General features: G+C 54.6%; 1 protein-coding gene across 2 annotated transcripts in view; it reads right to left on the minus strand.

The window, feature by feature from the left end:
- Positions 1-13,353, minus strand: part of MYO15A (myosin XVA) — a 71,002-nt gene that overhangs the window by 35,576 nt on the left and 22,073 nt on the right. The window contains exons 8-26 of one of the 2 annotated variants that reach the window (XM_024234893.3): positions 12,904-12,909; positions 12,369-12,472; positions 12,180-12,243; positions 11,081-11,194; positions 10,254-10,415; positions 7,810-7,923; positions 7,161-7,219; positions 6,950-7,073; positions 5,956-6,051; positions 5,390-5,521; positions 4,700-4,825; positions 4,024-4,101; positions 2,974-3,122; positions 2,807-2,852; positions 2,496-2,620; positions 1,868-1,985; positions 1,385-1,560; positions 801-885; positions 19-72 (exon numbers count right to left, since the gene is read on the minus strand). In XM_024234893.3, the coding sequence (XP_024090661.3) occupies positions 19-72; positions 801-885; positions 1,385-1,560; positions 1,868-1,985; positions 2,496-2,620; positions 2,807-2,852; positions 2,974-3,122; positions 4,024-4,101; positions 4,700-4,825; positions 5,390-5,521; positions 5,956-6,051; positions 6,950-7,073; positions 7,161-7,219; positions 7,810-7,923; positions 10,254-10,415; positions 11,081-11,194; positions 12,180-12,243; positions 12,369-12,472; positions 12,904-12,909 (1,932 nt within the window). Of the gene's footprint in view, positions 1-18; positions 73-800; positions 886-1,384; positions 1,561-1,867; positions 1,986-2,495; positions 2,621-2,806; positions 2,853-2,973; positions 3,123-4,023; positions 4,102-4,699; positions 4,826-5,389; positions 5,522-5,955; positions 6,052-6,949; positions 7,074-7,160; positions 7,220-7,809; positions 7,924-10,253; positions 10,416-11,080; positions 11,195-12,179; positions 12,244-12,368; positions 12,478-12,903; positions 12,910-13,353 lie in introns of both variants that reach the window. The other variant, XM_024234894.3, reaches the window with a different exon arrangement.

Below are 13,353 nucleotides of genomic sequence, written 5' to 3' on the forward strand. Positions count from 1 at the left end.
ACCCAGACCCACACCCACCTCCTGCTCCCACAGCCGCGCCCCCTCCACCTGGCGCCTCCACTCTGCCCTCAGCTTCAGGAGAGCAGATGTCAGGGTGGGGAGTGGCAGGCAGAGGCGACGACGGGCACCCAGGCAGGCCAGGCCAGCTTACGCAAGGCGGCCACACTCAAGCAAGGGTGGCAGCTTGCCTATTGTGTGGAGGTGACTGCCCCACTCCACAGATGGGGCGGGAGGCTGACGTTGGCCAGAGAAACAGGGAGGGAAAAGGAGAGAGCAAGACAGAGACAGAGGCAAAAGGCGGAGGGAGGAAAACGCTGGGGAAAGAGACACACAAGGAGGATTTCTGGGAGGTGGCTGAGCACTGTGTCATGGGAAGCCCTCCTCTGTAGCGCCACCTTCAGTAAAGGCTACCTACTGCTTCATTGCTTTGGGCACTGCATTTGTCTTTCTGGTAGCTGGTTTACATGACAGTGGGTCAAGACATGAAGGTAAGAGCAAAACCATACCCAGTGACGTTCAGGTCGCCAAATTCTAATGGCCCTCAATTCCCGAAGACCCCACTGTGAACCCAGCACCAGGCCAAATCCTTCAATGCAACATCTCATTTAACCCTCTCCACAATCCCAAGGGGTAGATGGGAAAATTGAGGATGGACAATGGCCAAGGTTACAGAGCTAGTGGGTGGCAGAGGCAGAATTTGAACCCAAGACTGCCTGAGGCCAGTGGTCTCCTCTTGGGTGCTAAGTGCCTTTTCCCCTTCTCTGCTGTCCCCTTGGACCCAGATAGGGTAGGGCTTATACCTTGAGATAGCGTCGGCGGCTCACGTATGCGTGTACCAGGGACCGGAACTTCACCAGACTCCTCCTCATCTGCTGATAGCGTTGCCTGGGTTGGGGGAGTGGGGAGGTCAGGGATTGGGGCCACAGGGTGACAGGGTGACCAACAGGTAGAGAGGCCCTTGCCAGCCTGGCCTGGGAGCCAGTGCCCACATCTCAGTCTTGGGGCCCTTTGGCACAAAGGGAAACGAGCTCAGAGAGGGGCAGTGACTTTGCCAAGGTCACACAGCAAATTAAGTAGCAAGGCCTGGATTAAACCTGCCTGAAAAATTTATTTCCCAACAGCTTATAATCTCAGGTCCCTGAAATGCAGGGTAAGGCCCCTCTTGGCTGAATGGATTCCCACCCACCAGTCACAAGGGCCTGGGGTTGGCTGGGAAGGGCATTCAAAAGCAGAGACACAGAGAATCCGATCATTCTCCTGCAGAGGCCTCCACCCTCAGCTTGCATGCCTCCAGGGATAGGGAGCTCACTACCCAAGTTCAGGCGTGACCTCTCCCGAGCCTGACCATAGGTCTCCTAGGAATCCTGCCTTTTCTGCGCCTCACCTGGCAAGGTAGCCACGGGCCCGGCTTTGCAGCAGGATGATCTTGTGGCGCAGAGAGCGGAATCGCCGCTTAATGAAGAAGCCACGGAGGCAGCGCTGCAGAGTGAGGGCTGCCAGATTCAGGACATGCTCTCGCATACTCTCCAGCAGCTGGTATAGGTGTTCCTTAAGGAACAGCTGAGGACAGGAGGAAGGCACTGAGGCAGATAGGAGCCAGGAGGCTGGACTAAGGGCCCCTCCCTCTCTAGAAGTCCGTGGAGACAGAATAGGCAGGGCAGCCTCCTGGAGTGGGGCTGGAGGGATGGGGTAGACTTGGAGAGGTTGAAGAAAGGATGCTGGTGAATCAGGTAGTTAATTTTCCATGTGCCAAGCTCATCTGGGTTGCTCCTGGGATGGCAGTCTCTAGCTTGGACATTTCTGACTCAGTAGTTGTGGAGCCCCCAAACTTGGGGTCTCCAAGGGCTGACTGTGGGGCAGGACTCACCTTGCTGACCCCAACACGGTACATGTTTGGCATGACTTTACACAGGCGACTCAGCACTGACACACACATGTCCCCATTAGCCGGCAGGTCATGCTTGAGGGCCATTAGACAGCAGTACCTGGTAGGGGGCCCAAACTTAGTCTGGGGCTATGAGACCTACCCGAAGTGCCTGCTAGACCATGGGGTTACTGCCCCCAGCCAGGTGTCCAAAAAGCCTGGTCCCAGTGGTGGCTCCACAAATAGTTTATTCTAGTCTGAAAAAAGGCACTCCATCCTCAAGACTCTTTACTTCTGGATGTCAGACAATTGTTATAATAGATGATTTCAGTAGAACAGGACACTTGACTGCCACCTGCTGGAAACTTGTCATTATAACTACTAAAACCATTCTAATCAACACGGAGCGTTGATTATACATATTATATGTCATACAACATATAACTACAAAAAAAGGCAAAACAATAAATGTATCTACCACATTAACAGCTAGCATGTGGCAGCCGTGTGAAGTGTACAACCTGAGCAACTGTGCATGGCAAGCCCTGTACTGTCTGGGTTGCGTATTCCTGGGGCCATGGGGAGTTGGGCAGGGATCTGTAGAGCTCAGGAACTACCGCAACCAAGATACCTGTCAATGAACCCCTGGAAAGGCAGGCGCACTGGAAATCCCTCCTTGCGGATCCTCACCGTCTCCAGCACCCCTGAATAGCGTAATTGTGCCATTACCACATCTGGCTCAAAGAGACCTGGCTCCTGTAGGGATGCCCAGAGAGGGAGTCTGCACATTGGCTCAGCCATGTGCAAAGGGCACTATCATGGTGAATAGTCCCAGTGCTAGGCTGGGCAGACACAGGTCCTGAGAGGCCAAGCCACTTGCCCAAGGTCACACAGCATGGGCAGGAGGATTTGGCTCTCTCAGAGGCCTCAGCTCTCACTCACCTTCTTGTGGTTGGGCTTCAGGCAACGCATGAACAAGGGGTTACACCTGGCAGTGGCAGGAAGAGGACAGCATGAGGCCTCAGAAAAAGAAGGCGCTCAACCTCTGAGGGTCATAAGGTGGGTTAAGGATGAGGCTGGGTGCTCCGCCCACCTGCCCTCCACCCCACCTCTCCATCTTTTCCACCAGATCCAGGAGTGACTGCTGGAATTTGGCGGCCACGGTGTGCGCCTTGTAGAGCCGAGTGACGGAGCTGCTCTTGCCCAGGCGCTGAGGGGCAGCCTGTGGGGCATGGCTGGAGAAGAGGTGTGCCACCACCTGGGCAGGGGTCGGGGCAGGGAAAACAGGCAGGGGCCGGGAGACCGAAATGAGGAGGAACAGAGAGCAGGAGTAAATCTCCGGACCACGGGGATCTGAAGACTAACTGGACCCCTGTTCTCTCTGCAAGGCCTCTGTCGTCCTGGCTTGCATGCTTCTCAAAACAGGTGGGGCTCAGCACCTTCCAAGGGATCCATCCCATAACTGGCTTTTTCCCCTTCAGTCTAAGGAACACACGGTTACTGACTGTGTGCCTGGCCCCAAGGTGGCCTGTTAGATACATGGTTGTGAACTCTGGCTATGACCTCATGAGGAGGTTGCCCAGTTGACAGGAGGAAGCGGAGGGCCAGATAGGGGAGGTGATGTTACCAGGCCTGTGCTCTGTCATAGGGCCATCTGCTGGCCGTAGTGTAGCTGGGATGCAGGGCCCCCCCAAGCCTTCAAGGAGCCCAAAGTTGGTCCCCCAAGCTCTCCCCTGGGGCCTTATGGGTGGGGTGGGAGAAACTGAGAACACCAGGAGGTGGGATTGGGGGAACAGGTCTGGCAAGAAGCCAGGAAAGAATGGGCCAGGGAATGGGGTGGGGCCCAGAGTGGGGTAAGTACAGGGCAAGGCCGCAGCTGGTGGGGTACAGGGTTAGAATTGGGAGTGGAGCCAGGATCTAGCCACTGGGGCTGTGGGGAGCCAGAGGGCAGGATCAGGATGAGGTGCTAGGTTTAGGGCGGAGCCAAGCTAGGTGGGAACAGGCCAGGAACAGGGTGTCCAGGCCACCCTTGTCTTTGTCTGGCCAAAGCTAAGCAGAGCCAGGACGTGGCAACACGGTCCCAGGCCTGAAGGCGGGCTGGGTGTGGGGGTGGGGACATGCCTGGGGGCAGGGCCAGAGCGGTGGGAGGCGAGGCTCACCCGTGTCCGGCTCCGTACAAACAGGTCCAGCACATCCTGGCGCACTTGGTCGTGGTTCTTGTCCAGGAACTTGTGCACCTGAAAAGGGGAACAATGGCCTGGGCAATCCTGGCCTCTGTCTCTCTGTCTATCCTAGGAGGGACTGGATCCTCCTCACTTCTGTGGTCCTCACCCCTCCAGCCCCCACCATTCCCCCTACTCCTGGGGAAGGGGAGCATTCGCCATGGCTTCTCATGACCAACCTGGGTCTTGGCCTCACCCTCAGTGAAGGACATTGTCCTGTACCCATTCTACGGATGAGAAAAGTAAGGCCCGGATGGGGACAGAGGCATGGAATCCTAGCCTCAGACACTTCCAGGGCAGGAATGTGCCTCAGATAATAGTGATGAGGGTGACCACAGTGATGTCACTATTGATGAGCTACTCTTTATCAAACCCACCCTACATTTTTCACACCCACCCCATGAGTTGGGCACTATTATTATCCCCATTTCCCAAGTGAGAGAACTGAGTCTCAGACTGGCTAAGCAATTTGCTCAAGGTCACAGAGCTGGGGCACAGCAGGGCCAGAATTGGATCTGGCTGTGAATGTCTGGGGCCAGTGTTGTGCTTCTGTGTCTCCAACAGCTAGCAGCACTGCAGCACCAGCGGCCAGGCCGACTGTCCTGGGGCTCACCTGGTAGGTGACCTTGCCTGCATAGTGCTTGATGGTGAACTCAGGCAGCGGCATCTTGGGTTTGGAATAGAGCGGGTTGGCGCCATGATGGTAGTGGCACTTCTGTAGGAAGGTGTGGTCTGTAGCCTGGGGGCAATTTAGGGATCAGTGGGTGGGCAGGAGGCCTGGACACCCTGTTCCTGGCCTGGTGGCAACCTCACTATCCCTGACTGCTCCCAATTGAGCACCAGAGAGAAACAACTCACAGCTTCCCATGGCTGCCCATCTCCCTGGGTCAGAAGGCGAGTGTCTTAGCTAGGCACTGGAGGCCTAAATGGTCCCTTGAAGATAGGTGTAGCTGGGTGAGTTCCTAACTGCCTCCCCTCCAGGCCAACTGCCTTTGCACTCTATTAATCTCACTGCCATTCCACCCTTGTGTTTTGCAATCAGGATTTGAGGCCCAATCCCAAGGTTACCTACTCTAGGAAACCTTCTGTGGCTTTCCAGACTGGTGTAGCCTCTCTTCTGAACACCCACAGCTGCCCATCTGGCCTCAATCACCCCAGGTTGTGAATAGTAGGTCGGGTGTCCCAACCCCCCACTGCCCGCCTCAGGCCAGAGCAGAGAGGAATGAAGGAGTCAGGGTGGGATGAGGACACGAGGCTGAGAGATCTGTGACCTGACTAGGCTCACACATTGCCTGCGGCTCACCTGGGGAAAGCAACACTGGTCGTCGAGGATCCGCAGGATGCCATAAGGCTTCAGTGAGATGAGGTTGATGCAGGGCTGGTTGTCAGCAAAGGTGATCTCCTGCCAGTCGATCTGCTCACGGATGTACTCCTCCTGCAGGCAGTGGGCAGCAGGAACTCAACCTCCCATCCCTGTCCAGGGCCCACCCACCCTCCCTCCCAGGTTGAATCTGAAGGAGCCTGGCCAGCAGCACCTCTGCTTGCATACCTCCCAGAACAGGGAGCTCACCCCCTAATAAGGCAGCATGAGCCAAATCAGGGTCCTGCTGCTCCCTCTGCCTGGGACTGCCCAGTAGAGGAGAAGAAGGACCCCCCCAAGGGGACTCCTCTCTGATCACAGCACCTCAGCACCTTTCCCTCCAGAACAGAGGCCTTCCCATGTGCTGGTCCCCAGCTTAGAATGCCTTTCCCTCCACTGTCTACTGATGTCAGAATTGCCCTTAAACAACCAGTATATCCTCTTCTGTCTCCAAGGAGGTCCACTGGCCAGTCAAGATAGGGACAGGAGTATTAATGGGGCCCACACACCTGCTCCTCCTGGAAGACGATCTTGTTGAAAAGGTACTGAAGGTTCTCGTTTGCGTAGTTAATACACAGCTGCTCAAAGCTGTTGAAGCTCAGGTCCTGCCAGGTGGATGGGGGGGCTGGGACTGGTCCTTCCTTGGCCACCAGCCTGTTTACCCCTACATTCCCTGGTGGCAACTTCAAAAAGCTGGAGCTCAGCCACAGACCCTCAGCTCACAACCCTCCACAGCTCCTGCTGCACCCAGGAAAGAATCTGACAGGCTCTGTCCTGACAGCACAGGCAGTAGCTGAAGGCCAAGGCTCTGGGGCCTTCTGCCTGGGTTCAAATTCTGGCTCTGTCACTTTCTAGCTACAATAACCTTGAATAACAGCCCCATGCCTCAGTTTCCCCATCTGTAAAATGAGGATACTGACAGTACCTGCCTCACAGGGTTGCTGTAAGGATGAAGTGAATTAACAAAGTGCTTTGAACAGCACCTGGCACATAACAGGTGCCACGTGAGTGCCTGTGATGGCTGCATGGTGATCTTGCCCTGTCCCTCGCCATTTCCTTTGTTGTGCACTGGCACAACAGTCACCCCCACACACACGAAGTCCAGTCCCAGACCTCATGACCCACCACCCCTCCCAGCCTTTGCATACTCTGTTCCCTGCACCTACAGTGCCTTTGCTGGGTCTCAGGAGCGTCTCATCCTCATCCAGGAAGGCTTCCCCACCCAGCCTCACCTGGAAGCTCCCCAAGGGCAGGGCCCTGGCTGGTCCTTTCTGGGCAGCTGGTACTGCCCAGCACAGGGCCTGGCCCAGAGGCCTTGGGAGTACTTGTGGTGAGTAAAGAAAATGGAAGGAGACAAGGGAGATGGTGACAGGGAGGGGTCCATGAAAGGAGGATGGCACCTGCTGCAGGCACAGCAAGGGATGGGAAGGGCAGCCCGAGACGCCTGAGGGAGGCGAGACCTTGCCTATGTCCCCCGCCCCTCAGCCTCCTACACGGCCCCACCTCGAAACCATAGATGTCCAGGATGGCGATGGACAGTGTGTCCTGCCTCGGGGACACCAGCGCGTTGACCCTGGTGATGAGCCAGCTGAACAGCAGTGCATACAAGACCTTGGCGATGGCGTCCCTGAAGCAGAGGTGGTGCTGGTGTGAGCAGGGCACCGTGGTGGGGTGCTGGGTCTCGGGGCTCAGGCAGGGGAGGGCGCGGCCTCACCTGGCATCCACAGCGCTCTCCACAGTTAGGGGCGTGAAGATCTTCTCTCGCATTGTCTCCTAGGGAGGGGCACAGCCCTTGAGTGACATCAGGCTGGCCACTGCCGCCAGAAAGCCCCCAGGGGACTGAGGGAGTGGGATCATGGGGAAGGGAGGCTGGAGGGATGTTGTGACTGTGCACACAGAGACTAGGCAGGACCACCCCTGCCCCCACCCCGACTCTGCCTGGCAATGCTGGTAGTGGTGGGGACTGCAGGTCTAATGGGGGAGACAGAGGCATCAGCAGATACAATGAGATCAACCCTGGAAGGGAGAATGGGCCTAGGACTGTGAAAGACCAGAGGAGGCACTGACCCGGCCAAAGATTAGGGAAGGCTTCTTAGAGGAGGGGATACCTGGATAGGGTCTTAAAGGATGACTAGGTGTGAAAAGAGGAAGAGCATTCCAGGTAGAGGAAACAGCCTATGCAACAGTCTGAGACTGGAATCTGAAATGTCTTTGGGGTCTGAAATTACTCCCCTCCATGCCTGACCCAGGGACAGAGAGAGCAGGAGAGAGAGAGAGGCTGCCCACAAAGGATCGGCACAAGGCAGCTCTGTCCAGGCCCTGGTAGAAAGCTTTGTTTGAAGGCCAGATGCCCACAGACTCACGGTCACTTTGAAGGTGATGGCCTTCTGTAGGCCCTCAGGGGAGATCTGCAGCAGCTCTGCCACGGCCTGGATCTCCCGGGCACTCACCACTGAGGCCACCTCCTGTGCATCCGTCTATGCAAAATACCAACGGGAATGTGCTTTGAACTAGATAAGCTAAATTTAAAGTTCATATGAAAAACAGGGCCGGGCACTGTGGCTCACACCAGTAATCCCAGCACTTTGGGAGGCTGAGGCGGGTGGATCACCTGAGGCCAGGAGTTCGAGACCAACCCGACCAACATGGAGAAACCCTGTCTCTACTAAAAATACAAAATTAGCCAGGCATGGTGGCACATGCCTGTAATCCCAGCTACTCAGGAAGCTGAGGCAGGAGAATTGCTTGAACCCGGCAGGTGGAGGTTGTGGCGAGCCGAAACCGCGCCATTGCACTCCAGCCTGGGCAATAAGAGCGAAACTCCGTCTCAAAAAACTTAAAAAAAAAAAAAATAGCCACGTGTGGTGGCGGGTGCCTGTAATCCCAGCTACTCGGGAGGCTGAGGCAGGAGAATCGTTTGAACCCAGGAGGCGGAGGTTGTAGTGAGATCGCGCCATTACACTCCAGCCTGGGCAACAAGAGTGAAACTCCGTCTCAAAAAAATAAAAAACAGAAACAGGCTGGGCACAGTGGCTCATGTCTATAATCCCAGCACTTTGGGAGGCTGAGGTGGGAGGATCGAATGAGGCAGGGGGTTCAAGACCAGCCTGGCAACATAGTGAGACCCTGTCTAAAAAATGTGCTGGGCATGGGGCCTAGACCTGTAGTCCTAGCTACTCAGGAGGCTGAGGCAGGAGGATTGCTTGGGCCTAGGAGGTTGAGGCTGCAGTGAGCTATGATAGTGCCACTGTACTCCAGCCTGGGCCACAGAGTGAGACCCTGTCTCAAAAAATAAAAAGAAAAAAGAAGCCGATTAAAAGAAAGAAACCAGTGTAGTCATAGACACAGTACATAAATAGATTAACAAAACACAATAGGACGTCTGGAATTAGATATAAATGTATATATAAACTTAGCACATGACAAAGATGTATTTTTCTTTCTTTTTTAAAAATAATTTTTTTTGTAGAGATGAGGTCTTGCTATGTTGCCTAGGCTGGTCTCAAGCTCCTGGGCTCGAGCAATCCACCTGCCTTGCCCTCCCAAAATGTTGGGATTATAGGCATGAGCCACCATACCCAGCTAATAAAGATGTATTTTTCAAATCAAGAGATTAGGACCATTGAGTAACCATCTGGGAAAAAAGTTGGATTCCTACGTCACACCTTACTAGGATAAATTTGGATGGATCAAAGATTTAAATGTTTTTTAAAACTCACAAAATCCATAAAAGGTCTTAGAAAAAGTTATGGAAGAAGGCTGTTACAATTTTAGGAAGTTTCTCCAAAAATGAAAAAAAAGTTTAAAATTTCAAATGTAAAATTTAAATATTACTAGAAAAGATTGATAAATGAACTATCTAAAAATAATTTTAAAACAATTTGCATAAAAAACCCAACAGGCTGGGCACGGTGGCTCACGGCTGTAATCCCAGCACTTTGGGAGGCCGAGGCGGGCTGATCACGAGGTCAAGAGAGCAAGACCATCCTGGCCAACATGGTGAAACCCCATCTTTACTAAAAATACAAAAATTAGCTGGGTGTGGTGGCACACACCTGTAGTCCCAGCTACTCCGGAGGTTGAGGCAGGGAAATCACTTGAACCTGGGAGGCAGAGGTTGCAATGAGTCGAGATTGCGCCACTGCACTCCAGCCTGGCGACAGGGCGAGACTCCATCTCAAAGAAAAAAATAAATAAATAAAAATAAATAAAATAAAATAAAATAAACACCAAAGGTCTGGGCGCGGTGGCTCACGCCTATAATCCCAGCATTTTGGGAGGCCGAGGCCGGTGGATCATTTGAGGTCAGGAGTTCAAGACCAGCCTGGCCAACATGGTGAAACCGCCTCTCTACTAAAAATACAAAAATTAGTGGGGCGGTAGTGGTGTGTGCCTGTAATCCCAGCTAGTCGGGAGGCTGAGGCAGGAGAATCGCTTGAGCCTGGGAGGCCGTGGTTGCAGTGAGCCAACAAGAGTGAGCCAAGACTGCACCATTGCACTCCAGCCTGGGCGACAGAGTGAGACCCCCTCCCCACCAATAAAAACCCACCAAAAAACATTGTAAACAAAGTTAAAACATAAATGACAAACTGGAATATATATTTGCAATTCACATCAGACACAAAGGGCTGATTTCCTTAATATATATAAGGAGGAAAAAGATGAACAATCCCAAAGGAAAAAAGAAAAAAACAGGAACAAGTGATGTGTGCATAGTGTAATCTGAAAGGGAAACCGAGAAGGCCTTGGAAAAGACGGCCAAGTCCAGAGGGTGCGGGCCCCATGGCAGGCTGTGGCGTCCCCTCACCTCATACTTGTCAAAGTAGACGTTGCCCAGGTGCAGGATGGAGGCCAGAATGCGGAAGATGCTGTCCTGGTCCTCACTGCTGAAGCCCAGCACCTCCATGGCAGCCAGGAGCCGGCGAAAGTCATCTGCATCGCTCTTTCCTGCTATCTCACAGTTCCCACCCTGCATGAGGGCAGAGGCTGAGGGTCAGGGAGCTTGGGTGGGGCTGGGGAGCCCTCCTGGTCCTGCTCTGCCCTGACCAGCAGTGTGGCCTGAGCTGGTCACTCAAGCTCTCATTCCACTCTCATTCCACTCTCATGGGCACGGAGGCTCTGAGCAGGGCTGAGGACGGAGTTCATAGATTCTAAGTGCAATGTGTGGCGGTGGTTGTCACCTGTTGACATTTGCAGCTGCCCAGTGATAGTAATGAAAAGAGTAGTAAGTGTTTACTGAGCAGTACTGCATGCCAGGCCCTGTGCTAAGCTCTTTACATGCATTTCCTCATCTAAGCTTCACTACATCCCTGCAAAGTGGTGCTATGTTGTCCCCATTTTACAGGTGAGGAAACTGAGGCACAGAGAGAGGAAGTGTAGAAACTCTAGACTGGTTGGTTCTGTTCCAGGTTCCAGAGAAATGAAGTCAGGTAGGCCTTTCCTGCTTCCACTTTGGACCCAGAAGACTCCTGGTCCCCCTCACTGCTATGAGATGTCTTAAATCCAAACTCACCCTCCCCAAATCTCCATCACCTTCACACTCCATCACTCACAACTTGGCTCCCAAGGCCCAGCCAGGGGTGTCGGGGTGGGAGGACCAGGGCCAGGGGCCTTCAGATGCCTGCTGGCACTCACCTGGTTCAGATAGTAGTAGGTCTCAGCCTCTTGCAGGCTAAAAGCCTGCCGGAGCTGGGCAGGCAACCCGGCCAGCAACTCGTAGAAGATGTGGTAATTCCTCTCGTTTTTGGCCTGTAGAGTGGGTAGGTGGGCACAGAGGAGGGAGCCACCTACCTAGGTGACCCCCAGGCACACATACAAGCCCAAGCCTGCCCACAAATGCACATGCACACAGTGGGCTGCAGATGAGAACACATGCCTCTGTGATGGGTGAGGCTCCCAGCCTGGTGCCAGCTGCGGGTGAGGGCAGAAGCAGAGGTTCCCTGGTATGACTGAAGTTTGAGAGGGTTCTGGTGGGATTTTATTTGGTTAGGAGAAATAAGAGAAAAGGGACCCGTCTTCTCTTATGTGTACCGGCCACACACACCTGCATACATGTGTGTCCATAGCCCACGTGTGCACACACAGAGCTTCTTGATGGCTGAGCACTTCCTGTGCACCAAGCCCTGTCCTAGGCCCTTGGGACATAGTGGGGGAACAACGCAGAGAGAAGCCCCTGACCTGATGGAGCCCACCTGCTAGCTAGGGAGACAGACACTCAGCAAATCACTGCTTAAAACATAAAATATGTGAGACAGGGAAAAGTACACTGGAGAGAAACAAAGCAGTGGATGGGGTGGGGGTTCTGATGGGATGGAGAGGGGCTGCGTTTTTAAATGGGGAGCTTCCTGAGTGGGTGAAATTGTAGGGGAGACTTGGAGGAGGGGCTGCGTTTTTAAATGGGGAGCTTCCTGAGTGGGTGAAATTGTAGGGGAGACTTGGAGGAGGTGAGGGGTTTGGCCAAGCAGGTGCCTGAGAGATAAGTGCTCCTGAGGGAAGGAACAGAAGGTGCAAAGGCCCTGGCAGGAGCGTGCCTGTGTGCTGTGGGGCAGGAAGGAGCCGCTGTGGCTGGAGGAGGGTCGGGGAGGGGAGGTCCTGGGCTCACATGTACACATGTACGCATGTATTCGTTCATTAATCTGACATCTACCTAGCCCCACCAGGGGCCAGGCTCTGAGTATCTGTACATCCCACCCCCACCCTGCCCAACACAGAGGCCTGGGAGGGGGTGGCCCACCTGAAACACGATCCTGGATTTCTCAAGCAGGTACTGGGAGGTTATGGCACCAGAGATCACGCCCCTGGGGTGGGGAGCACAGTCAGCTCTCAGTGGGGGTAGGAGGGCTGGTGTTGGCTCCGAGGGACTGTGGCGGGACATGGAAGACACTACAAGGCTTTTGGGAGGCCCTCCACTGTCCCAACTCACCCTTCCAGAAAGATTTCTATGAACTTTCCAAAGCGGCTGGAGTTGTCGTTCCTGACGGTTTTGGCATTACCGAAGGACTCCAAGAGGGGTGTTGCCTCCAGAATCTGGACTCCAGAAGGAGATGTGGGAATTGAGGGGCTAGGCACTGTTCTGGGGGCCTGGGTGGGGGGCATAGCTGGGGACACCCAGACACGAGCCTTCCCAAGGACCTCCCTTTATGAGGGATGACCAGAGGTGGGCTCCCTAGAGAATCCTGTGGTGTCTCCAGTGCCCCCCAGTGGTTCCCACCCCATGCTGCCCAACTCCCACACAGCAAGCCCCATGCTTCCCCTCTCCCAGCCTTCCAGCCTCCATGGCCCCCCACAGCAGCCCCTGACCACAAGCCCCAGCCCCGCCCAGGACAGGCCTTTGGATGTCCTTTCCTGCCTGTCCCTCCACCCACACAGGAGCAGGCACATCCACATGCATTTTCCCGGGGACACACACACACACACACACACACACACACACACACACACACACACACACTGAGTACCTTTATCTTCAAGAGCGTCCAGGAGGGAGGACAAAGAGAGAGACAAGAACAGAATGGAGTCACTAGCAGGACTGATCACCACTCTCTCCAGGAGACTAGGAGCCTCTGACCAGGGAGGGACTAGTAAAAACCTGTGAGGCTCAGAGACCCCAGGGGTCCATGCTTGGGGACTGCCATGGGGTCTCCAAGGTGTGAAAATATGCTGAGTCTGCCTTCCAAACGGCTCTGGGGATGTCCTCTTCTCCCCACCCCCATGGCTACCACCAGCCGAGGAGCCTCCCTGGCCTTCCTCACTGTCCTCTGACACCCAGGCCCACTCCTGCCTCTGACCACTGGCATCTCCTGTTCCCTCCGCTTGGAAGCCACTGCTCCCACGCACCTGCATGCCCCCCTCCGCCTCACCTCTCACAGGAAGGCCACCAGAATTCTCTCTCCAGTAGCCCTCAGCCC

The sequence above is a fragment of the Pongo abelii genome, chromosome 19 (genome assembly GCF_028885655.2).
Source record: "Pongo abelii isolate AG06213 chromosome 19, NHGRI_mPonAbe1-v2.0_pri, whole genome shotgun sequence".
NCBI lineage: Eukaryota > Metazoa > Chordata > Mammalia > Primates > Hominidae > Pongo > Pongo abelii.